General features: G+C 54.9%; 1 protein-coding gene across 2 annotated transcripts in view; it reads left to right on the top strand.

The window, feature by feature from the left end:
- The first annotated feature begins 5,700 nt into the window (after positions 1-5,700).
- MID2 (midline 2) overlaps positions 5,701-23,465 on the top strand; it is a 64,536-nt gene continuing 46,771 nt past the window's right edge. Inside the window, exons 1-2 of one of the 2 annotated variants that reach the window (XM_066202426.1) lie at positions 5,701-5,815; positions 21,365-22,086. In XM_066202426.1, the coding sequence (XP_066058523.1) occupies positions 21,421-22,086 (666 nt within the window). In that variant the 5' untranslated portion in view covers positions 5,701-5,815; positions 21,365-21,420. Of the gene's footprint in view, positions 5,816-7,257; positions 7,599-21,364; positions 22,087-23,465 lie in introns of those variants that run through there. The other variant, XM_066202427.1, reaches the window with a different exon arrangement.

Here is a 23,465-nt window from a genome sequence, read left to right as displayed (position 1 = left end):
AGAGCTGGTTTCTCTTTTGCACAGCACAGGGGTTACCTGAAGCATTCTCCAGCCTGGTCATTGTGAGAGCCCCTTGGCAGCAGGCTGAGCCAACCTTGGCTAGGAGCTGGTGAATGCAGGTGTGGTGTAACTTCACCCTTCCTTAGTGCTATCACAGGGATGTGTGTGAACAAGGTGACATTCACAAATGCAGCTTTGGAAGTATGTCAGAAGAAGAAGAAATAATCATAAAAAAAGCTTTAGAAATCTCTGTGCTTTGAAAACCAATGTTCACCTCGGATGCTCCATTTAGCAGGTCCAGCAGCCTGAAATCAGGTTCATAGGGAACACTCCAGCAGTGCTGCCCTGCTCCTTGCAGTGCATGTCTCACTGAGTGCAGTGCTGTGCTCTGCAGTGTGTGACCTTGGGAGTAACTTCTTTACCTCTTGCTTGTTTTATTTCTTACTGAATTGATTGTTTAGGGGTCCAAATCATGTCATTGGGTGCAAGGCTGGATGGGCTTGGGCCCCTTTCCCATCCAGGGGCTGGTACAGGTGCAGCTTGGGCCAGCACAGCTGGCTTTACGCACGGGATGTTGTGCCGAATGCAGAATTACAGATATGTAACACTGACCCCCTGGGCTCCACAAGCATCATGCATGTTTTTCCAGCATGGATATGTGACAGTGGGGACCCACAGCCCAAGGATGCCAGGGAAAAGTACAGGCAGCATGTCATTCTTCTACATGCCTGACCTGAGGGAGTCAGGAGCCTTTTCCTTGGCACAGCAGTACTTTGTGAGCAAATCTGTTGCTGAGCTCTGGCATGGGGGAGTGTAAATGGCATTGGCAGTACAGAGATGTGCAGGAGATGGCTGGAAACATGGCTGGATAGTTTTCACCTGTCAAAGCTTGCCTCCTTTCCCTCCTGAGGGTCCTGGAGAGGGGAGGTAGAGCAGGGGATTGCTCACAAACAGGGTGTCACAAAATCCTGTGACCCTTCTGAAAGAGCTGGGCTGGATTGAGAGAGCATCCCGGGTTGGTTTGAGTGCAGAAAAGGCGCAGACTTGGGAAAACAGATTTTCCTCTTCAGAAATTAGCCCTCAGAGCCCGTGGGACAGCTCATCTGGCTGCTGGGGCTTTGGTAGGTCTGTCAGACCACGGGGCTTCAACAAAGGACAGGACACTGCCACTGAGCCCTTGTGTGAGGATGAGGCATCGCTCTTATCCAGCAGAGTAAATTCCGGGGCAGATGAGAATTCCACCTCCCTCGCCATGGGAGAGAGCTGGAACTGGTATCAGGCTCTGAAATTCCAGGCCTCGACATGAGGTGGTGCACAGCATCCGCTTCTATCCCTGCTCTGCAGGTCTCTTCGCAGCAGGAGGGAACAGAATACCTTTGGGGAAGAGCTGGGGGTAAAGGAGGTGCTAATGAGAGCTAACGAAATGAAATCATCAAAATGTAGAAAAGAATCGAGAAGAAATTCTTCTGGGAGAATTTATCCATCTAGCCCTGCTCATCTCCACACTGCCTGCCTGCTCTTCAGGAGTGGGAAGAGGGATGCAGAACTTAAAAGAATTTTCTTTCCTGTTTGTTTCTTCCTCTGTGTTTTGGAAGAACAAGTTTTCGAGGGGGAATCCTGCTTTATAACCTCATGTTACTTATTCAGTTGGCATGCCAAGCACGCGGCACAACTCGAGTGCTTCCATTCCTGTCTGTGCAATGTAGATTTGAGCGCAGACCAGCCTTGGGCAGGAAAATCGAAATTCCCTCAGTCCAGGCAAGGCGCTTATAGCCGTGTGATGCAGAAACCGAGATGGTCGCCATTCAAACCCACAGTTCCTAGAAGGGCTGCTAAGCACTTGCCACTCCAACACCAACACGCCTTTGTGGGTAGATGATTTCCCCGGCCTGGACTGCTTAGCACATCAGCATGAGGAGCTCTATCCTCCTGCTGCCCTGCAGCACACTAAAGTACCATTTGAACCCTACCCCTTCTGTGTTTTGACACAGACACGACACCACAGTAATTGTAAATATTTGCCCAAGGTCACCTCTGACACCTCTGCCGATTAATGCAGATCCCAGCTAATCTGGCACCCATCAGGCCTCGGAGGCTGGCATCTGCAGTGATAAATGATGAGAACTGCCTGAGGGACTTAAATATACTGTGTCTCTGAGCTATGGTCCCGGCCCACTCTGGGCCTTGGCATTGGGTCTGTTCAGCAGCTGGAGCCACAGCTGTGCACATCCACCACAGCCCCTCAACTTGGGAGTACCAGCAACAGCCAGATCCCACAGAGCAGAGGAGGCACCAGGGCTGATCTCCACTGTGGCAGCCCAGCAGCTCCTCCAGCCCCACGAGCTGGTTCCCAATGTGCAAGGAGACACTGAGACTGATCTCTGCTGTGTCACCCCCGCAGCCTCTCCAGGCCTCTGTGCTCCCTGGCCCTGCACATTCTGTGTGAGACTGGCACTTGGAGCTGGGACCTAGAGGGACATGGGCACACTATGGAGCTGGCCACCACTGCGCAGTGGCACCGTCTGGGCTTTGTGTCCCTGGTGGGTGGAAGGCTGAGGCTCTCAGAGGTCAGGGTTGAGCTGCCACTGGTATGGGCTCTCCAGCACTGCAGTGAGTGCTGGGCAGTCAGGTTGTCACCCAGAGACCCTCGGTGGTGGGACTTTGCTGTGACCTCCAGCCAATCTGCTCATTTTCACTGGTCTCAGTTCCCTGCAACCTAATGTGGCATGTCTGGGGACTGCACATCTCTGTTCTGTTGCCCAGCCTCGAGTTCCGGCTCTGCTCAGAGGCTGAAACTACCCCTGGCTACCTGCTGTGGGCTACTGGTGACTCTGAATTTGGAAAAGTGGCTGTGGTGGTTTAGCACGGATGTGAGTTTTTTTCTCTAGGGAAGTTATAGCATATATTGAGAGCTTGGTTGACCAATAGAAGAATTGTTCACACCTCTGGAGAGCCCAGGCTTAAATCAGAGATCCCAGGTGACTCGGCCCTTTTTCCTCTTCCGATGGCCAGAAGTTAACATCACTTGGTAAGTCAGAGGCCCAGGTCCAGGCCCTGCCGTCTCCCTCGGCAGTCGGGGCCAGGCCTGGCCGGGCCTCCCAGAGCCACTGCCCGCCCCAGCAGCAGCCCGGGCCGGCTGTGTCCCCTCTTCCCCCCTCGGCTCCCAACGGGGGAGGAGGAGGTTGTAGATCGGCGGTGCTGGCCCTGCGCCGAGGGCTGCTGCGGCCGTGCCCTTGGCTTGGCTGCCGGAGCTGCTGGCCCGAGGGAGGAGAGAATTTTTCTCCAGAACCCCAGGGAGCTGATCAAAGTTTGAGTCTGCTTTGGACTTGAACAGGGGTGGGGGAGAGTCATCAGCGTTCCTGAGCATGCTTCCCCCCAACGCCCACCATCACCTGCGGCCTTGAAGTTCCGGGAGTCAGATGGAGAGAAAAAGAGACTCTGGACAAAGACATTAATCCTTTACCTCCTCCATGGAAGACAGAGTGATTTGAAATGTAGAGAGATGGCATGAAATAAAGTCGGCGAAAGAACTGATAAAGACTATTGGAAGGAGGGATGGAGGAAGTGGACATTTTTGACTGGACTTCTCTGGATGTAAACCATGGAGGAATGGACTATTTCTTGTAATGTCATAATGCTGTTTGGGGGAATGCAGGTTCTAGCCAAAGGTTGTGTGTATTGATATAATTGAGATTTAATTGAGAATTTGGAATAGAGTAAACCCCCTGGCTCCTGGGGTAAAATAAGGAGGTCTCAGCTTTTGAGAAGATGATTCTAGAGAGAAGTGATTTGAAGCCCTGGCTCCTGGGCGAAAGGGAGGTCTTTATTTTTTTTGAGATAGAGACGATTTTAAGATAGAAGAAGAGAATCCTTGTTTTACACTAGAAGAAGCATTCTTAAAATGGTACCCCAAATATGCTGAGGCCCATAAGCAGCTTGGGAAACTGTTAAATGGGTGGGATTGCACAGATCTGCAAAATTCCGTGCGGTTGCAGATTTGTGACATTGAGAGCCGCCAGACCTTTTCTTGTGGCATGTCTCTCCATGAAATTCTAGAGAAACTTCTCTCCCAACTGACTGAAAATCATAGTTTTCTCTCTATGTTGTGGGGGAAAGTGAACAGTTTGTGGTAGAGGGAAAGGTGTTTGAAGGTTTCATCTTTCTTTTCTTTTTCCTTACTGTGTGTTACTAAACTATATGTTTATCTTTAAGTTGGGCCTGTTTTGCCTTTTTCTCCCAAAATCCTATCTCCCAGAGGTTAAAAAAGAGCAGACACTCAAACCCTGACACTAAATTTGACAAAATAGAATTCGGCTAACATGAAACCACTACAGTGGCTTTAATTTCCTGCCTGTCCAAGGGTCAAAGGATGGGGCTCTGGTCTGCCTGTTCACTCACCTCACATTGCTCTGCACAGATAGAGAGACAAAGGCTGGTCCCAGGACAGGCCCCAGCTCTAGATTCTGTGATCCCTCTGCACAGTGAACCAGGTGAGAAGCAGGCCAGCCATAGTGGTGGCAGCCTTGACTGCTCAGGGGCTGTGCATCTGTCCTGTCTCACTGGAGAGCCACAGCAGGACAGCTGCCCGTGTGCTCAGTGTCGCCCAGACCAACAAGGTGCGTGTCCATCTGTCTGTGTGTGTGTGTGCAGTTACGAGGGTGCTCAGGGCACAGAGGAAGCGCCTGCTGGTACCGGCTCACAGCGTCTCCTCCAGCACCTGCCAGCAGCTTGCTCGGCCTCACCTTTGGATGCACCAGGAGCCTGGATGTATTTTTTCCTCGTGTTTATTTTTAAAAGATGGCTCATTTTGCACTCTGGGCAGCCTTCAAATATGAATGACCTGTGCCACATGTCCCCATATTACCAAGGAATAAATTAAGAGTTCTGGGTTCCCCCTCCCATGTTTCCCTTTGATGCTATTGCTGTGGATACATATATATGTGCACTTTGCACCTAACAATCTAACCTCACCCAGGGCTGGTTTGCTATATGAAAAACACTGGGACATCCCTTTGTGATACTGACAGGTGGTGAAAATCCCATTTAATTCATTTTTCACTTTGAAAAAAATAAATGTGTTGAATGACCTGCTCTCAAAGTACCAAGTCTCACCAAAAATACATGGACACACAGTGCAATCCATCACATGGGAACACACAGTTCCCCACATCTCATAGGGACACACACTGCCCCCCACCCCACAGAGGCACACGGTGTCCTCCATCCCATGGGAACATGCGCTGCCTCCCACCCGATGGGAACACAAAATGCCCCCACCCCCCATCCCAGGGGAACACGCACTGCCCCCTACCCCATAGGGACCCATACTGCCTCTAAACCCACAGGAACAGAGTGTCCCCGACCCTATGGGAGCACAGAGTGCCCTCCACCCCACAGGCATATGCACTGTTCTCCCCTGCAAGGGAGTACACAGTGCCCCCGACCCCCCAGGGGCACACAGTGTCCCCACGCCACGGGAACACGCACTGCCCCCGACCCCACCGGGGCACACAGTGTCCCCACGCCACGGGAACACGCACTGCCCCCGACCCCCCAGGGACACACAGTGGCCCCACGCCACGGGAACACGCACTGCCCCGACCCCACCGGGGCACACGGTGACCCCACGCCCCGGGCCGGGCGGGCTCCCGGAGCCGCTGCCGCGGCCTCACCTGCGGCGGGGCGGGGTCAAGGGGGGGCGGGGCCCGAGAGCGCGCGCGGCCCCGCCCCGCCCGCCCCGCGCGCGCCGCCGCCGCCGTGTCCCCGCGCCTCCAAGATGCCCGGGCAGCGGCGGGGAGGCTCCCGCGGGCCGCCGGTACGTACTGGCACCGGGGCGAGCGGGGGAGGGGGCACCGGGGCGAGCGAGGGGGGCACCGGGGCAGGCCGGGCCGGGGGGCTCCCGTGGGCCGCCGGTAGGTACCGGCACTGGGGCGGGATGCGGCACCGAGTTGGGGAGGGAATGCCGCGGCCCACCGGTAGGTACCGGGGCGGGAGGAAGCACCGAACCGCCCGTCGGGGCCCCGGCGCAGCCCTTCCCGCGGGTTTGCAGCAAGTGCCGGGGCGGAGGGCTGCCGCCCTTCTCGGGAGCCGTTGCCGGCGCCCCCCGCTCCCAGCCGCCTCTCCCAGTTGCCGAGTGTGTCTGCCAGCCCGCCCCGGCACCTCCCGCCGCTTGGCGGGGAGACCCTGGTGGCCTGTCCCCGCCCGGCGCTTCCCGCGGCCTTCCCGGTTCGCCGGGATCCGTCCTGCTGGGGAGCGGCAGTGCCTTACGGACGGAGCGGGTACGAACTCGGCGGCTGCTGGCTCCCCGCCCGCGGCTTTAGGGATCCGGCGTCCACCTCGTCATCCCCCCGCCGTTCCCCCTCGTCCTGGGTTTTACGGTGGCGAGTGTCGTATCCCTCCCGCTGCTCAGCCCCGTGCCCGCACTCCAGCTGCCGGCGGTTTGTGGTGCCGGGTTGTCGTCGCTGCCGCAGAGCCGGTGCGGGGCCGCTGCTGCCCTGATCCTCCTGGGCACCCCCACACCCCGTCCTCCAGCGCGACTGGAATCTGATGAACTCCAGGGCCATGGAAGTTAATCGGTAGCGGGCTCCGTGACCGGCGCTTCGGAAGCCACAGAGGAGAGACACGACCACGTGTGGGAGGTCTGCCAGCGCTTCCCCCCTGGGGCACCGGGGGTCGGGAGACATTTCCGGGGTACTGCCCGTGCTTTGGGGTGTCACTGCTGAGCTGGCAGCGGAGTGTATTTGCTTGCGCCGAGGATCTGTGCAGCTGCTGGAAAACGTGCCCCAGTGACACCTCGTTCTTGCGCTTTATTTTCGTGTTTTGCCTCAAAAAACATCCCAACCGCAAGTTTATTGCCCCTATGTGCACATCTGACGAAGGCTGGAGTGCGGTGAAGGGCCGTTCTGCCCAGCGGTCTGCGGAGTTTCTGGAGAGGGCAGATGGCTCTGGTTGCTCCGTCATTCCCTCAAGTCCGGACACGCCGGCGTTAATGGCTCCTGCCCTTCCTGGCTGTCGCCCAGGTCTCCCCAGCCAGCCCGGAGGTTTCAGCTCAGCTTTTGTTGTCGGAAGGCGGCTTCAAGGAGACCGGCTCTGCCGGAGGAGCTGCCGCAGCCGGGTGGGAGCTGGCAGCAGTGCCTGGCAGAGCACAGGGCACTATTGGCTTCCAGGCGGCAGGAGGGCGTCATCGGGCAGTGCCTGGCAAATCTGGGAGGTGTCACCGACCTGTCGGCCTGCCGGTGCTGCATTGAGTGTCAGCTGGAGCTGCTCCTTGACCCTTCTGATGTGGTCAGCAGTGCCCTTCCTTCCTGTACCCCGGCTGTAGCAGGCTGTGACCCTCGGTCTGTGCTGGAGGGGTTGTGCAGAGCTGTCTCTGCTCCCGCGCGTGCCATGGGCTCAGTGCTGAGGTTGTCGCTGCTACTTTTCACCGTTGAAGAGCAGACTCGAGACTCCGTGCTTGGCTTGTGCCCCGGACCAGTGGGTAGTAAAACTGGCCACAGCACGGAGGGAGGGAGGGAAGGAGGGAGGCTGGCCCAGGCAGCAGTGTTGGAATGCTCTTGCACTGAGGGGATGTTCCCTGAGGATGCTCCTGGGAAAAGACAGTAAGTGCAATAGGAATACGAGGAGGAAGGATGAATTGTTGCCAACGACAGGCAGCAGCTGTCTCGGTTCAGGCAGGTGGCTACAGAGCCCTGGGTGTGCCGGCTGCTGCGATCCAAGCTGGGTCTGTGCCCTGTGCAGCCTTCCATGGCGGCTGGGAGGCCGTGCCTGTGCACAGCCCACATCTTGCCTGGTTTGGAAATGCTGCTTTGCAAAAGAAATGGAGCTGCAGCGGGTGATAAATCCCTGCCTTGTAAAGCATGCACTGGGTGAGCTACACTGGCCTCCGAGGTACAGGCACAGCTCAGGGGTGTGTGTCGGTGTGTGTGCAAGTTTGTGAGCAGAGTGGGATCAGCCCTGGGACCATGTGAGATTGCTAAATGACTTATTTTTAGAGCCGGGTTTATGTTGTCTCCTGCTCCATCCCCTCTAGGGATGGATAGGTGTTTCCAAACCCATGCTGCAACTCCCCTGGGCTATCTGTGGGTTTCTGAACTGTTGATTGGGGCTTCTGTAGTGGGTAGAGGGGCGTTGAACCTTTTAGCCCTTAAGTCAGCCCCTCTCTTTAGGGAGTTGGTGCATCCCGAAGGCTGGTCACTGGAGAGACCAAGGCTGTCCCATCAGAGATATTGGAACCAGAACTGTCGCTGGACGCTGCACAGCTGGTTCATTAAATGAAGCTGATGAGCATTGTTCCTCTGGAAGGAATTGCTGCTGCTTATTACAAACACCTTCTGTAACAAACCCACCTTAGCCTGCTCGGAACCCCTCTGAGGCTGGTGCTCCCCTCATTGAGGTGAGAGGGTCTGAGCTCCCTCCTGGAGAAGGACAAAGCCTTGGGGGGGCTGGAGCCTGTGTTGCTGCTTTACCTTGTTTTTAGTGTTCTTTGCCTGGAAAGCGAGTGTGTGTTGCAGCCTAATGAGTGCCTGTACCGTCATCTTGTGCAAACGGGCAGCCCTGGCAGCCCCTCTGATTAGCGAGCGCACTCGTGGGGATGATGATGACCGGCCTCAGGCTGCTGCTTCCAACACCATTGCTTGCCATCGCTCGCTACTGTGGAGCCTGGGTCCCAAAAATGCCAGGGCAAGGAGGTCATCAGCGGGAGAATGGTGTGTCTGTGTGGCTCTGAAAGGCGCCTTGTGCTGTGCAAGGGCGGGGGCTCCAGTGGCATGCAGGGAGTGTCTCACCCCTCGGATCCTGGGCGCCTGCGTGTGTTCCTACACAGTGCTGGAAACATTGGGCTGGACCTTTGTGCCAGCAGCCCCAGACCTGCCTCTCATCCATGGGTGCCGAGAGGGTCACGGTGCTGAGCCTGAGGCTTGTGGCTGTGTCATCCTTGGGAGGACGTGGGGCAGAGCTAGGCATACTGCAGCCCTGGCTTTTGGGGTGCCAGTGGTGGGGACCTGCCGGCATCGGCAGGGTGTGGTGGCTTTAGCATCTGCCCTTCCCCTGTTTTCTTCCCAGCCCCTGGCCCAGGGAGCACGGCCAGTGGCAGAATTGCCCTTTTTGTGTCTCTGGACATGCTGCACTTTCTCAGGAAACAGCCAATTTTGCTCGCTGGCAGTCCATCACTCTGCCTCAATCTGGCCCCCTGCCCTGGGGCCGGGTGGGTCCTGTGGCCAGGGTGGGGACACCCTTGCCCTTGTTTTCGGGGGCTCCCAGCTCACTGCTGTGGGGAAGGCAGCACCCAGCCCCCCGCAATGCCCATCAACACAGCAAGGACAGGAGTGGGTTGCTGGCCCCCAGGACTGCTCCAGTGTGGGAATGGGGCTGGGTGACAAAAATCTGGGATGCTGGAGGGAGGGTCAGGCTGGACCACTTTTTATCTCCTTTTTCTGCTGTCTCAGCTCTGTGGTGCCAGTCAGCCTCCATGCAGCTCACTGGTCTCCATGTCACTGTGGGCCTGGCTTCCTACCCCAGCAAACAAACCTGAAATGCCCTGGGTGCCAAGAGGGCAGGGGACATCTCTCTGCTGGGGGAGTTCCCTGTGTTTCAGAGCTGCTATCGTCCCTCTCACAGAGTCACAGAATAGGCTGAGTTGGAAGGGACCCATCAGGATCATTAAGTTTAATTCCTGGCCCCGCACAGATACCCCAGGAAACTCATTATCTGCCTGAAAGCGTTGTCCAAGTGCTTTTTGAGCTCTGGCAACCTTGGGGCCATCACCACTTCCCTGGCGGGCCTGTCCCAGTGTTCAGTCACCTGCTGAGTGAAAAAACATTTCCTGATGTCCAGCCTAAATATCATGTCCCCATCCCCCTTTCCCTCCTATGATGTCCCTTTTTTCAGTGCATGTTTGCTCATAGGAGAGCTGTCCCAAATGTCCCCTGGTGCTACACCAGTGGCTGCTCCCAGAGCCCAGGACTGGGGAAGGGACACTGCACCACTGCAGGTGCCATCAGGTCCCCCATTCCCCAGGTGTGTGGGAAAGCCTGGTGTGTTCTGTGTTTGCTCCCGCCTCAGCCAGGGCTGCCCTGGCATGGTCCGGGAGCATTTTGTACTGTGCTGAACTGGCGGAGTCTCCTAAATCAAAGTGGAAAAGGCTTGTGGTGATTCTGATGGAAACTGTTTATTATTGAAGCTGTGCTGCCTGGGAAGTTCCAGTGAAGAGCTGCTGCAGTAGCCCACGCTGCCACCAGGTCTCCCTGACTGGGTGTTGGCATCTGGTTTGCTTCCTTTTGGGCATTTCCCGTGGGATTGTCCACCCTTGGACAGGAAAAGGGTGCGGATGGGATCCGGTTGGAATGGAATTTCAGCCAGAGCAGCCTGTGAATAAATGGGGATGCTGCTGTCACTGTGTGGGTTAAATGCTGCTGAGTTTTTTACTCTTAAAAGAGTAGAGCGAGTGAAGGGAAGTGAGGGAGAGGGAGGGGAGAGTTGTGGGGGGGGTTTATTTGTTTGGAGGAGTTGGAGTTTTTTATTTTTCTGGGATTTTTTTTTCAGATGTTGCAGTTAGATGCTGCAAGCTCTCAGGCCTCAAAACTGTATTTTATAAATCTCACTGTCTGGTGACTCTGCAAGAGGGGGAGAAGAAAAACCTACAGGCTTGTGAAAAGCCAGTGTGAGAAATAAATGGAAACTTGCTGCATCATTGAGACTCTGAGGGCAGATCCAAGGGATTTGTGCTGCATCTGTGTGGGAACACACAGCATGTCCATGTGCCAGCTGCATCAGAGGTCCCCCAGCCTCAAACACTTTCCATGGGATTCCAAAATGAAAGGGCTCCATGCCTCTGCGGAATGTCATTATTGTTGTTTATAAGTGTCTAAGAGGGAAATGAATTGCTCAGTCTGTCTATTTCTCGTTTTGCAGATGCTGGAAATAGACCACGCTGGGGTAATGGCCTAGAAATTAAATTTTGCTTTAATACACAAACCCAATTTTGAGTTGGTTGTCTTAAGGGGAAAAATTACATTCAGGCAGGAAGCAGAGGCCTGGCTGGAGTGGGGTTCTGTGGGGGCACAGGGGAGGTGGGAACGTGCCAGCTCGCCAAGGTGCAACCCGCAGCATCCTCTGACAGCACAGCAGTGATATTGAGGAATAAATTAGCTTTCTTTTTCAAGGAGACACAGAGAGCTTAAATGCATTTTGTGGAGGATCCTCGTGGAACCCCACAAACCTGACTGTGTAACAGAACTGAATGCAGTGAGGCAGGGAAGGGTGGTCTCAAGGATGCTCAATAACCCAGAGCAGGGACGGGCTGGGGAGGTAGCACCGGCCTTTGAGCTCAAGGTATGGGGCTGTGGGCAGCTGTTCACTGCCCCCTGGGCCTCCTGTGGGGGGAGCAATGTGGGGGCATTTTGAGCTGCAGGGTGACCTGGCTCAACACTTCTCTAAGGAGCAGGCTGGAGTTTTGGCTGGATGCTGTACTGCCTCTGGCCACCTGCACTGTCATGCTGGTGCTGAGACCCAGTGTGACACTGTGATGGTGGCACTGCTGGCTGTGGTGCTGCTCAGTGCTCCGGCACTTGGATGAGGGAGACCATGGGCCTGCCAGAGTGAATATATATCTATACACATAACACTATTAATTTTTTAAAGGGGGGATTTTTTAAAACTCTTTTGCTCCTTTTAGTACTTTCCCAAGCCTCTGGCCACCGTTGTGACCCTGTGGGTGACCTGGAGAGTGCTATGCGCCCTCCAACACCACAGGAATTTGTGTCCACCTATCATTCCTCAGCAGCTGTGAGCTTTGCCTGTCTGTGGAGCTGCAGCCGTTTCCCACGGGGTCTCAGGAGTGTCAAATGCTCTTGGGGGCACCTTGGTGTGTCAAACCCCCAGGGAGGCTCTTGAATCGTCTGTGATTGTGACAAATGCAAAATTTGGAGCGTTTTGGGCTCCTTTCAGATCATTAAAGAACTCATCAGTGTGTGAGAGCAGATATTTTCTGTGCCTGCCTCTTGTCACCAGAAGCCTCTGCCTCCCTCTGGCAGCCCACGGGGAGGCAGCGGAAATGGCCAGAGGAAATTACCTACGTAGTTACCTGCTTCATCCCTTGAATTGCAGCTCAGCAGAGCTGAAAGGGATGGTGGCCAGATCCACAGCTCCTGCATGCTGCCAATATTACCTCGGCTGCCCCTCAGAGCAGAGAAGAGAACTTTGGAGAGATGCAGTGTGGTGGAGCCAAGCTGGCTGGGAGCAGGGGTGATGGAGGCAACCAGTACGGACCAAATCCTCCACCCAACTGGTTGTGGAGGGTGGGCTTTTGTTTGGTGTGCTCTGGGATGCAGCCTGTGCTGGATTCAGGGTTGTTTCCTGGTCCATTGCCACAGGCTGATTCATGGGGTGATGGGGTGAGCTGCATGGTTCTCCCCTGGCTCTGTGCGCTCCGGGCCTGCCATCAGCAGTTAATCCCCATCCTGGCATAAGCCATGGGAATCCATGTCCTGCAGTGGCACGGCTGTGCTGGTGTCCTTGGCTCAGGAAACCCCTCCTGGGTGGCTGGGGAGTGAGCTTGGGGCTGGATACAGTGAGGAATTGCTAGTGGAGCATCCTTGGATGTGCTTCATAAAGTGTGAAGGACACCACTGTGGGTGTTGGTGACATTCAGGCAGAGCAGGGGTCATAGGGGCAGCCAGTGGCTCTGCCATACCTGTCCATTCTGTGTGCTGGAGCCTCCTCCTCCTCTCTCTAGAAACCCATCCTTTTGATGGGGGTTATTGCAAGGGGAGGCTGAGCCAAGGGGAATTGATGCTTTTTTGTTTATAAATGTATTTCATGTATTTTATTTTGAGGGGACGGGCGAAAGTGCTCCTATGCAGCAGTGGAGAGGCCTCCCCAAAGAGATTCTAATGGCTTTGAATCACCTTAGGGTTCGGGAGCATTTTGTCTTGAAAGGCTTTAAATGACCTGTGTAATGCACTGGAAAAGTGTCCAGGGAGCACTGGGTTTCTGTCGTTCCAGAGCACCGGGAGGAGGACTGGAAAATCTGGCTGGTCTACGGAGCGCTCCCAAGGGAGTGGGGCAGGAAAAAAGGATTTTAAATTGCTGTGGTTTGAAAACAAGCCCTAGTTGGGCCTTCTCTGGAATGAAGAGGAGGTGGCTGTAGGAAGAGCAGATCCCTGGCTGGCTGCGGAGGGAAGCATGGGGGTCCTGTCGCTGTGGGACCCGGGGTCCCTTCCTGCAGCGATGCGGGAGCTCTCCCTTTGTTTTGCTCGTGGCTGATCCGGAACAGCGTTGGCATCCCTGGCTGTGCTGTGCTGGAAGCCAAGCCCGAGTGCGAGCTCCATCTCCAAACCTCCTCGGCTGGGACCCTCAGTGTATGGGCCCCACAGCCCCCAGCTTAAGCTGGGCTGCCTCTGGGAGAAACGTGTCTCCGAGACTCGTCCTTGTGCGCCTGGAAGCATGGAATGGTGAAGCCCCAGGCTGAACCCTCGGCCGCGGCAGCTTCCCTCCTTTTAAATCATTAATCTCTTTTAGCTGGCCCGGGAGCCCAGTTGCATCAGTCTGAGTGTCTCTTTCTCAGCATTGCAGGGGGGTGTGGGGGGAGGAGGGTGTAAAAGTCCAAAATATCTGCTACCTGCTTTCTTTCTGCACTGGGCATTAGCACTAATTATCCCCCCATTGTCTCCAGTTCCTGCAGGAAGTCTTGTTTATCCTTCCAGCCTTCCAGGAATGCAGCCCAAGGAGCTGTACGGATATATTTAACCTTGCACAGAGCAGCACAATGGCCCTTGGATTTCCCGGCTCTGTGGTATCTGTCAGAAGTGCAGTTAATCTGTCGTTTTGGGGCAGGGAGGTTGGAGAGTGCACTGGGTCGGGACAGCGACAAGGCACCAGGCTGACTCCAAAGCCTCCATGCACAGCGTGAGGCCGGGATCTGCCAGGGGGTCGGAACTGCTGCTTTCCTGCTGCCGCACTGAGCAACAAAATGGGGCTGAACCGATGGCATCAGCAGGGTGTGTTCCCGTGGGCTAGGGGCTGGTGTGGTGCCGGGTCACATGGGCTCCTTGGAGCTCTGTCAGGACACAGGGCGACCCTGAGCCATCAAGGACGTGTCAGAGCCTTTGGTTCAGACAGCAGCTCCCGTCCCCTCTGGAGCCCTTCTTGCTCCCTTGGCCCCATTCAGTTTTCTCCCTTCCCAGCATGGGTCAGGTGGTGCAGAGGGGCAATGCCCAGAACAGGTCGGGGGGTACCATGCTGGGCTGCCCCTCTCAGGCTCTGTGCCTTCGTTGGGGTGAGATTGTACCATGCAGACAGAAACCCCCTTCTTTGCTTGAAGGTGTTATTCCATCCCCCCGAAGACATCCCTGCAGCAGAGCTTTGACTTTTGCACATCAGGGAGCCCTGGGGAGCACTGGTGCAGGGCCAGCTCCTTGCTGAGGTGCACCGGCCCCTCAGCGTGGTCGCGCTCATGTGGCAGCAGCACTGGTACCTTCCCTCGTGTAGGTCTGTGTCTCCTGGCTGTTTCCCATGGTGGGCTTCACCATGAGCCCAGCCTTGCCTTCACTGTGGTCATATCTCTCCACGTCTTTGAACTCCATTCCTCTGTGGGTGAGTTGTGCCAGTGTCCTGCTCTTGGTGTCCTCTAGGAAGCACTGGAGTGGGGGTAAACCTGGGGTGCAGATCCTGAAGGATGCCTGTCCCCTAGTACAGCACTGGGGCTGTGAACTGGGACCTGGCTGCTGCTGCTCCAGCCCCTGGAGAGACCGAGGGGTTTGCCTTACAGTGTCGTCCTCCTCAGCAAGATGGATCTCTGTGCAGAGCTGGATGATCTCTGCAGTGTCCATCTGGGCGATAAGAGCCATTACTTGCTCTGGAGCCCAAAGGTTATTCCAGAGCACCAGCTGCCACTGCAACTGTGCCCTCCCTCATCCTTGCTGGGCCAGGGGCTGGTGGCTGTGGTAAGGATGAGGCTGGGCCGGAACCGCATTGCAGGCGGTGGCTGAGGAAGAGAGGAAGGATGCGGAGCCACAGGATGCGCCTGGAGACAGACTCAGATCAAAAGGCTGCTGCCATGTGTGGTCTGGCAGGAGCCAGCTGGGAGAGGGGCTGTTTTCAGGAGCTGCCGGTGCAGACACGAGTGCTGGGTCTGCTTGCCTGCCGTACAGCATCAGCTGGAGAGGCTGGCAGAGCAGGGTGGCAGGAGAGCACAGAGCTGCAGGAGGGGAAAGGGAGGGGAGGGGGTGGTGAGTCCTGGAGCAGTGGAGTCCTGTGGCAGGAGGGGAGGAACAGTTTGCGGGGGGGTGGCAGGGGAATGGCAGGGCTGCCAGGGCTGTGTGAGTGCTGGATGTGCCAGTTTGGTGGCATGCCCAGTCCCCAGCTGCTTTTCTCAAGGGCCAGGCTGGAAGGGGGTCACTCACATCTGTGATGGCCTTGGGAGGCTGGGTCTGCTCCCACTAAAGCCACGTGCCTGCAGCTGTCCCTGGCAGTGCCACAGTGTGTCCCGGCCCTCCCCCCCCCCACCCCTCGGCATCTCTGTGACCCCCCAGCTTCAGCTGAGGTTTCAGCCCCTGAGCTATGGGGGCAGCTGCTGGCAGAGAGGCAGGGACTGTGGGTTTCAGCATAGCAGGGGGAATGGGATGGGTGGGTGGGTGGGTGGGTGGATGGATGGATGGATGGATGGATGGATGGATGGATGGATGGATGGATGGATGGACAGACATATACAGTGTGTGGAAAAGAGGGTTGCCATGGGCTATGACCTGACAGAACCTGAGACTGGCTGCTGCAGCCCCAGGTTTCATGGATTAGGAAGGGAAGTGCTGGGGACCCTGGGGAGTTGCTGTCTTCCCCAGGAACTGGAAGCAACTGTGCTGTGCTCCAGGGATCTGCCACAGCAGTGGGGCTGGAGAGGTGCCCTGGGCCTTTTGTGTCCTGTCAACCCTCAGGCCACTGACGGTGATGGTAGGGGAAGGTTCGCACACAGTGTCAGTGGGAATTACCCCATAATATCCTGGAGGACAGTGTGTGCCATTGCTGCCTGGGATGTCTTCAAACCCCTCCAGCTGATGAGGAATCCACATGGCATGATTCCTGCTATGTGGCTGGAGGAGCTGGGGAGCAAACTGCAGGGAATCCCCGATCCGTGCTGCAGCTGAAGGGCTGCAAATGCCGCATCCCCTGGGAGCCCTTGGTGGATGCATGCTGGGCTGAGGTCCTGTGGAAGCACTCGAGGAGCTGTCACCTTCCTGGGCACTGTTTGTAGAAGAGGCAAAATATTCCCTTGCACTAGGATATCACTGGAGACCAAGCAAAGGATCTTTCTTTGGTGCTTGCATCTCTGGCATCATGGAGGTGAATGAGGTAGAGACCTTGTAGGCTTTAGCTGGAGCATCCTTGTCCCATGCAGGAAACTCAAGACAGCCCTTCCCAACCCTGAACCCTGACAGGAGACATTCAGGAGTAGGGATTTTGTGATGGAGCAAAATGGTCTCATCCCATCAGTGAAGGTAGTGATGAAGGTGAAATTCCCAGAGGGAATAAGGTGCTGCAAATGGAGGAGTGAAAGAGCACAAATGGCCAGTGCCTTCTGGGCTCTGGTGGCTCTTCTGGAGGGTTTAAGAATGAAGCAGCTGAACTGCCAGCATGCTGGGGTCTCTCATGGAAGGGAACTGCTGCATGGGAATGCAGCCTCCCAGCTCTGTCCTTCATTTAAGAGATGCAGGGAAAGTGGTGGAAATTATGTGGAGCAACCTTGCTTTAGCAAATTGGCTGGGAAAATAATTAAAGCTGATACGGAAATGCTGTTTCAGTTTGGTGGATTAGGGACAGCAACACTGGTTTTATAGGGGGAATCCAGTTTAACTGCAGCAGGCGGTGTTCTTTTTCTAGTACGGCAATAAAGTGATTAGGGAGGGCAGCTGGGAGACGGATCATTGGGATTTTCAGAAAGCCTCAGACAAATTTGTCGAATTATTAAGGTGGGAGTGGTGGGAGAAAAGGCCAAGTTCTGTTTGGTGTGTTCAGGTGTGCTGGGAGGGAGGAGTAGAGGCTATGATGTGGCCAAGGGGTGCTCTGTGCTGGCCTGGCCGAGGGATGCTCTGTGCTGACTGCAGCTTTGAGCTTCAGATTTGGTGTTAAATATGCATAGCTGATGCAAATAAATCACAGAAAAAAATAGGTAATGGTGAATGTGAATTGGCTGGAGGAGCCTGCGGGCCTCCCCTCTCTCTGGGGTGCCTTCTTTAGGTCAGAATCTGTTGCTGATTACACTGCTGGGGCTGTGTTCCCTCCTAGCACCTTGTTTCTTCTGGACAGGCCCATTCCAAGGGCCGATTCAGAAAAGTTGGTTGGGAAGGCTGAGCTGGCAGAAGTGCAGGGTCATTGACAGAGCCAGGGAAGTGAAGGGGGGATCTCTTGCCCTCGAGTTGCTGAATGGGTCCCTGCTGCCATGGGGGAGATGTGGCTGATGCACGGGCTGTTCTGTCCTCCCCTCAACACTGATCCAGTTTTGAACTAATTTTCCCGAGGACAACAAAAAGCGTAGAGGCAACTGCTGCCCTGGTTTTGTATCCTACTGTCACTGAGCCAATTAAGGAAAGGGTTGCTGTATTTTATTACTTTTTTCGTTAATGCACGGGTGGAGCAGCATAGCTCTTCTTAAGCCTCATTCTTGGAAGGGGCTGAGAAATGTTGGCTGGAGCTTTTTTGGGGGGGGAAGGAAGAAAAGAGGGATAAAAAGGGGGAGGGGAAATAAATAATCATACTTGGTGTGGAAAATACCAACCTGCAGAATTAACATTTGTCTGAACAGGTCTGGATATCCTGATTTGGGACTCTGAAGTCTGGCCAAACTCTGCCCAGGGTTGATGCTGGGGGAGATCAGAGGAAATTTTACATGGACTTGGAAAACATGGTTTAAAAAGGGCCTGGATGTTGCTCGAGGGGAAAGCGTGAATTTTGGGTTGGCTGCCTGTGGCCTCAGGTGATGTACACTAGGATGTCCCCCATCACAGGTATGGATGGGATGATGTGGGCAGCATCCCTCCTTCCATGACTCTCCTTCCTTCTTCTCTTGGTGCCAAACCTCTGCATCTCTCCTGATAAACCCGTGAGCTTAAGGCAGGGGTGAAGTACTTTGATATTGTGAAAATATTAATTTGGGAGAAGAGGTAGGGGAACCTTTGTATCCAAGAACCCTTGGTGTAACTTGCCAAGGGTGACCTGTGCACCCTCACCACGCTCCTGCTGCTCCAGGCTGGCATATAGGTTTTGGAGACCATCTGGACTAGAAGTAAAAGCAGTCGTCACTGTGTCCCAGAGGAGCTGGCACTGGCTCTGCACTGGCCCTGCATCACCCTCAGCTCTGCCCACCCTGGGGTTTGCTGCTCTTCCCTATCTCTTCTTATTTTGTTAGTCATTGATTCACACACACACCCTCACCCCACCTTCCCTCGGTTTTGGGCAAAGCTCAGATAAACACAGCAAAATGTTTGGTTGGATGGCATGTATTGTTAACCTACTGCTGCTGCACGTTGTCATTACAGGCCAGCATGGACAGAGCCACTGACCCTTGGCCACAAGTGACACAGAACTATCTGTAAACAGTGTTAGTATTTTATAACTTTTATATTTAGGGAGTTAATGACTTTAAAGAAAGCAGATTTTAATCTAAACAGCTATTCTTTGTGCTGTGTCAGTCCTGGACATCAAAGAGAACATCAAAGTGGGAGGCATGAAAGGCTTTGATGGCAGCATGGCTGCTTTGCCAGGTGTAGCATCTTGGAGCAGGGCTCCCCTCCCTCCTCCAAGGGGCTCCTGCACCTCCAGCAGGGTTCCTGCACCTCTGGGCAGGCTCCTGTCCCTGGTGCTGTACTGCCTTTGAGCAGGCTCTTGTGCCTCCTCCAGACCTCCAAGAGGGCTCCTGCTCCTGTCCCAACCTGAGGCTCCTCTTGGATATGTCGCAGATAAAAGCTGTCATCCCAGCAAGGAAAACAAGATTAATGTACTAATGTGCCTCAGTAACAAAACCAAAGGCTGTTTAGACTTTTTGCATTGTTTTCTCTTGGATAGCAGTGGAGCTGCATGTGAAACATGATGTTGGATGTGGGAGTGTGAGATGTTGCTCCATAGGACAACTGGCTCTGGCAAGGTGTTGGGGAGCCTCTCACACCAGTCCTGATTTTTAAATTCTTTTCCCAGTCTTGGTCAGGCTATGAAACAAATCCTGTTCTTGTCCTTTCTTTTTTTTTTTCATCCTTGTGTTTGCTGTCTGGAGAGAATCCGTGGATGATGTGGGGAGGCAGGAGGGGCTGCTGCGTCCCCTCAGCTGGGCTTGTGCAGCAGGATGTGGGGCTCTTAGGGCCAGGCGGCCTCTGTGTCTCCAGCGTCTGGCACAGTGAGGGAGTGGCGTGGCAGGTTTGCCAGGAGGTGCCCGGAGCACTGGGGGTGCATTGGGACCCCTCATTCTGCCAGGTCTGCAGCATGGGGAGCCCGGTGGATCTGGGGCAGCCCAAACAGCCAGGCACAGGGCCAGGCGCGCCTCCTCCCTGCTTCTTTCCCATGGCTGTGGCGGTGCTGAGGGTTCAGAAACCCTCTGTGGGCTGTGCAGAAGAAGCTGCTGGGAGCCCTTGTGCTTCTCTGCTTGTTTGGATCCAGTGACTTCTCCACTGTCTCTCTTGGGGAAAAGAAAAATAATTTTAAATTAGTGCATGTGTGTGCAAGCCTGCATTTGGCCAGCAAGAGCTGCTGCAGCCGGAACATATCAAAATATCCAATGGATTTATTTCATAAGCCCCCTGAGCTGGTGCAGGGAAGAGCTCAGGGTTTCCTCCAGGCATTTGCAAATCCCATTTCAGACAATGGAGAAGAGATGGTGGGATGGGGGGGGGATGGAACTGATGAGTACGGTGGGGTGGGGGTGGACAGGTCCCAGTGTGGAACCTGTGCAATTTACCATTTGCAGGTGCTGGCAGCAGCCTGGGACTTCCAGCAGTCAGACCCCCTCCTGCTTCTGGGTCACCCCCTACACTTTGGTTACAGCCCAGGCTGGTTTGGGTTGGAAGGACCTTAAAGATCATCCAATTCCAATCCCCTGCCATAGGCAGGGATACCTTCCACTGTCCCAGGTTGCTTCAAGCTCCTTCCAGCCTGCCCTTTGACACTTCCAGGGATTTGGCAGCCACAGCTTCTCCAGGCAGCCTGTGCCAGGGCCTCACCACCCTCACAGGGAAGGTTTTTTCCTCTTCTCCCCAAGCAGAGCCTGTGCACCGCACCAGGGTATTCCAGGGTTGAAAACAGGGATGGGCTGGGCACCACATTGCTTCCCACAGGGTCAGTTCCTGCAGCAGTGCCAGGATGAGGGGTCCCTGTGGCTGTGACTAAATGGGGCTCTTCCCACATCCACGATGAGGGACACCACAGTGGGCATCACTTGGAGCCTGACTTACTGTGGCTGAGGAGACCAGGTGATATCACTTGTGCACTGGGTGGTGAGCAAGAAAGGAGAGGCTGGATCTGGTTCCGTGTCACGACATGACTGTTCGGGAACGTGCTGAGATGTTGGCAGAGGCTGGGTAGCACTCGGCGTGCAGGTCCTGGTGCTCTGCAAACCAGCATTGGGAGCAGCAGGTTGAGTTGCCTGCTGGGAGCTGTTTTCCAGCCTTGTGCAAGGGAAAGGAGCTAAAAATACAGCTTGTTTGCCTCCAGCTGGAGTTGATTTAGGCATCCCTGACTGTTGTGGAGTGCAGTGGAGGACAGCCAGTATAAGTTTGCCGACTATAATTTTGCTGTTCTGCCCTCCCCACCCTGCTCCAAAAAGCAATGGCCAGGAAAAGCAGGGAGCAGGATGGGATGTTAAGAGCTCCCGACCTGCTCTGCTCAGTTTCCACAACTTGATTTGCCTTTTCCCCTTCACCAAGAAGCAGGCCTGGAGCTGCTGGAGGGGATGTTAAGAGGTTTATCTGTACCATGCAGAGCAGCCCTTCTGCATGGAATGCCAGCACTGGCCCCACCCCAGTCTTGGCAGCACACACCAAGACAAACATGAAATCATGTGGTTTCTCCTGGTTTTGTCTCCAGACTTATGGTCCAGGTCCTGCCCTGGCTGGGCTGGAAGGTGTCAAAGGAGCTGCTGCTCCTGCTTTCCTTCCCTTTCGTGTGGCTTCTGTCCTGCTGCAACTCCAGGCTCTGCTTCATGTGGGGTGAGACAGCCCCAACCTATGCTTGCATGGGCCTGGCAGGGCTGGAGTTGGCAGCATCAGAGTGCAAAGGATGTCAGGGTGTTGGGGGGGTGACGTGTCCAACCCCCCAGGCATCTGCTGCTGCAGGAGAGGAGCAGCCCAGGAGCGCAGCTGTAGTCTCACATCTCTGCTCTCCTTCCTTGCAGGTTCCTGACCACCTTCCCTGGTTTTTGATGCTGAATCAGGATTGTGTTAACTAAAGATGGAAACACTGGAGTCAGAACTGACCTGCCCAATCTGTCTGGAGTTATTCGAGGACCCCCTCCTGCTGCCCTGTGCCCACAGCCTCTGCTTCAGCTGTGCCCACCGTATCCTGGTGTCCAGCTGCTCCTCCGGTGAGTCCATTGAGCCCATCACCGCCTTCCAGTGCCCAACCTGCCGCTATGTCATCTCCCTCAACCACCGGGGCCTGGAGGGCCTCAAGAGGAATGTGACCCTGCAGAACATCATCGACCGCTTCCAGAAGGCGTCCCTGAGCGGCCCCAACTCCCCCAGCGAGAGCCGCCGCGAGAGGACCTATCGCAACAGCCCTACCATGTCCGTGGCCGGTGAGAGGATCGCCTGCCAGTTCTGTGAGCAGGATCCGCCCCGCGACGCCATCAAGACCTGCATCACCTGTGAGGTGTCCTACTGCGACCGCTGTCTGCGAGCCACCCACCCCAACAAGAAGCCCTTCACCAGCCACCGGCTGGTGGAGCCCGTGCCTGACGCGCACTTCCGTGGACTGACGTGCCTGGAGCACGAGAACGAGAAGGTGAACATGTACTGTGTTGCTGATGACCAGCTCATCTGTGCCTTATGTAAACTGGTTGGCCGCCACCGGGACCACCAAGTGGCATCGCTCAGTGATCGCTTCGAGAAGCTGAAGGTAAGGATGCAGGATGCCTCCAGAGTGCTCTGAAGCTCAGTCTTTATGTGGGAGCTGAGGTTGCATTGAATGTGATGTGAACCTGTGTGGACGATGTTTGACCTATATAAAGTTTGAAATCCCTCTCCATCTCCTCTGCATTCTGAATGAGCCTGCAAAACACTTTTCATTCCTTTTTTTTAATGAAAAAAACCTACAGCGAGTCCCATCTGAGGTCATGCTGGTGAGGCCATGGCTGTGGCAGCAGTCATGTTCCTATTAGAACCCTGCTCATGCCTTTCTCAGCTGCTGCTTCTTCTGGCCTTTCTCCCTTCATGTTCCAAGCTCATTCTGCCCCAAAAGTGCTTTTCTTGGATCTTTGACCTGTTCATGTTCAGAAAAAAAATACTCTCTCCACTCTCATGTATTTTGAGGGCAGAAGGAGTACTTCATTGCTCCAGCAAAAACACAGAACACTTGGGGTTTTTTTGTGCAGACCAGATTATATTTTCCTCCTTGTTTTTAAACAAACTGGTACCTGGAAAGAAGTCTTCATAGATGTCCAGTTTCCTGGGCTGGTTTCCCATCTCCCCATCTCCAAACTCTCCTGGACCTGCTGTGAGGTGCCAGTACTGTGACTAAACACCCCTGATGGCACAAGGAATGGGATGGGATGTCCTGGGTGTTTTTTCCTTATATTTCAGCCACCAGGTTTGCCTTTGGTTTAGTGCTGCAGATTGGGGCCTGGGGAGGCTCGCTTTGCCTGCCTGTCTCCCATCTCATCATCCTCACCTAAGCTTCCCCAGCGTGCAGAGCTGCGCCAGCAGCCCTGTCCATAGTCCAGGACATTCTTTTTCCATGAGGAAATGTCTCAATTAGCAAATTAGAAACCTTTGAAAGCAATGACCATGTATGTTTGCGTGCAATAAAACCTGGGTAGAGAAATGAAAACCCTGGAATATTCCTCCCTGGTCCAGCCTGTACCAGCCAGGCAAATCCATCTGAGGAAGCTTAACAGGTTGCCAGAACACTATTCTTTTCCCTTTTAAATAAGAGTCTGGAGTGATTTTGGCCACGGAGGGAAGCTCTCCTCTGCTGAAAGCATTCTTCCTGTGCTGTTGATCCTGCCCAGCTCCTCAGTCTCTGCAGGACTGGAGCTGCTGGGGAGCAGGGATGAGAGTTACCACAGCTACCTGGAGAGGACCTCAATGTGTGTCCTTCTGGTTCATCCTCCAGCACATCGCTGCCTCTGGCTGTGCATTGGTGGGGCTGGTTTTGGGTGTCTCTTTTCCTGACACTCCGCCACCGCGGTAGAAATTGCTCAGGATTGATTCCGGGCTTCACCAACAGAGCCAGTATTTGTTTTGGCATCTTGTGCCGTCTCCTTACATGGCCTCTGT

This window comes from Chamaea fasciata, unplaced genomic scaffold (assembly GCF_029207755.1).
Source record: "Chamaea fasciata isolate MVZ Bird 193981 ecotype frontalis unplaced genomic scaffold, bChaFas1.0.hap1 SCAF_22, whole genome shotgun sequence".
NCBI classification, from domain to species: domain Eukaryota; kingdom Metazoa; phylum Chordata; class Aves; order Passeriformes; family Sylviidae; genus Chamaea; species Chamaea fasciata.
This window is presented reverse-complemented; position numbering and strand designations above follow the sequence as displayed.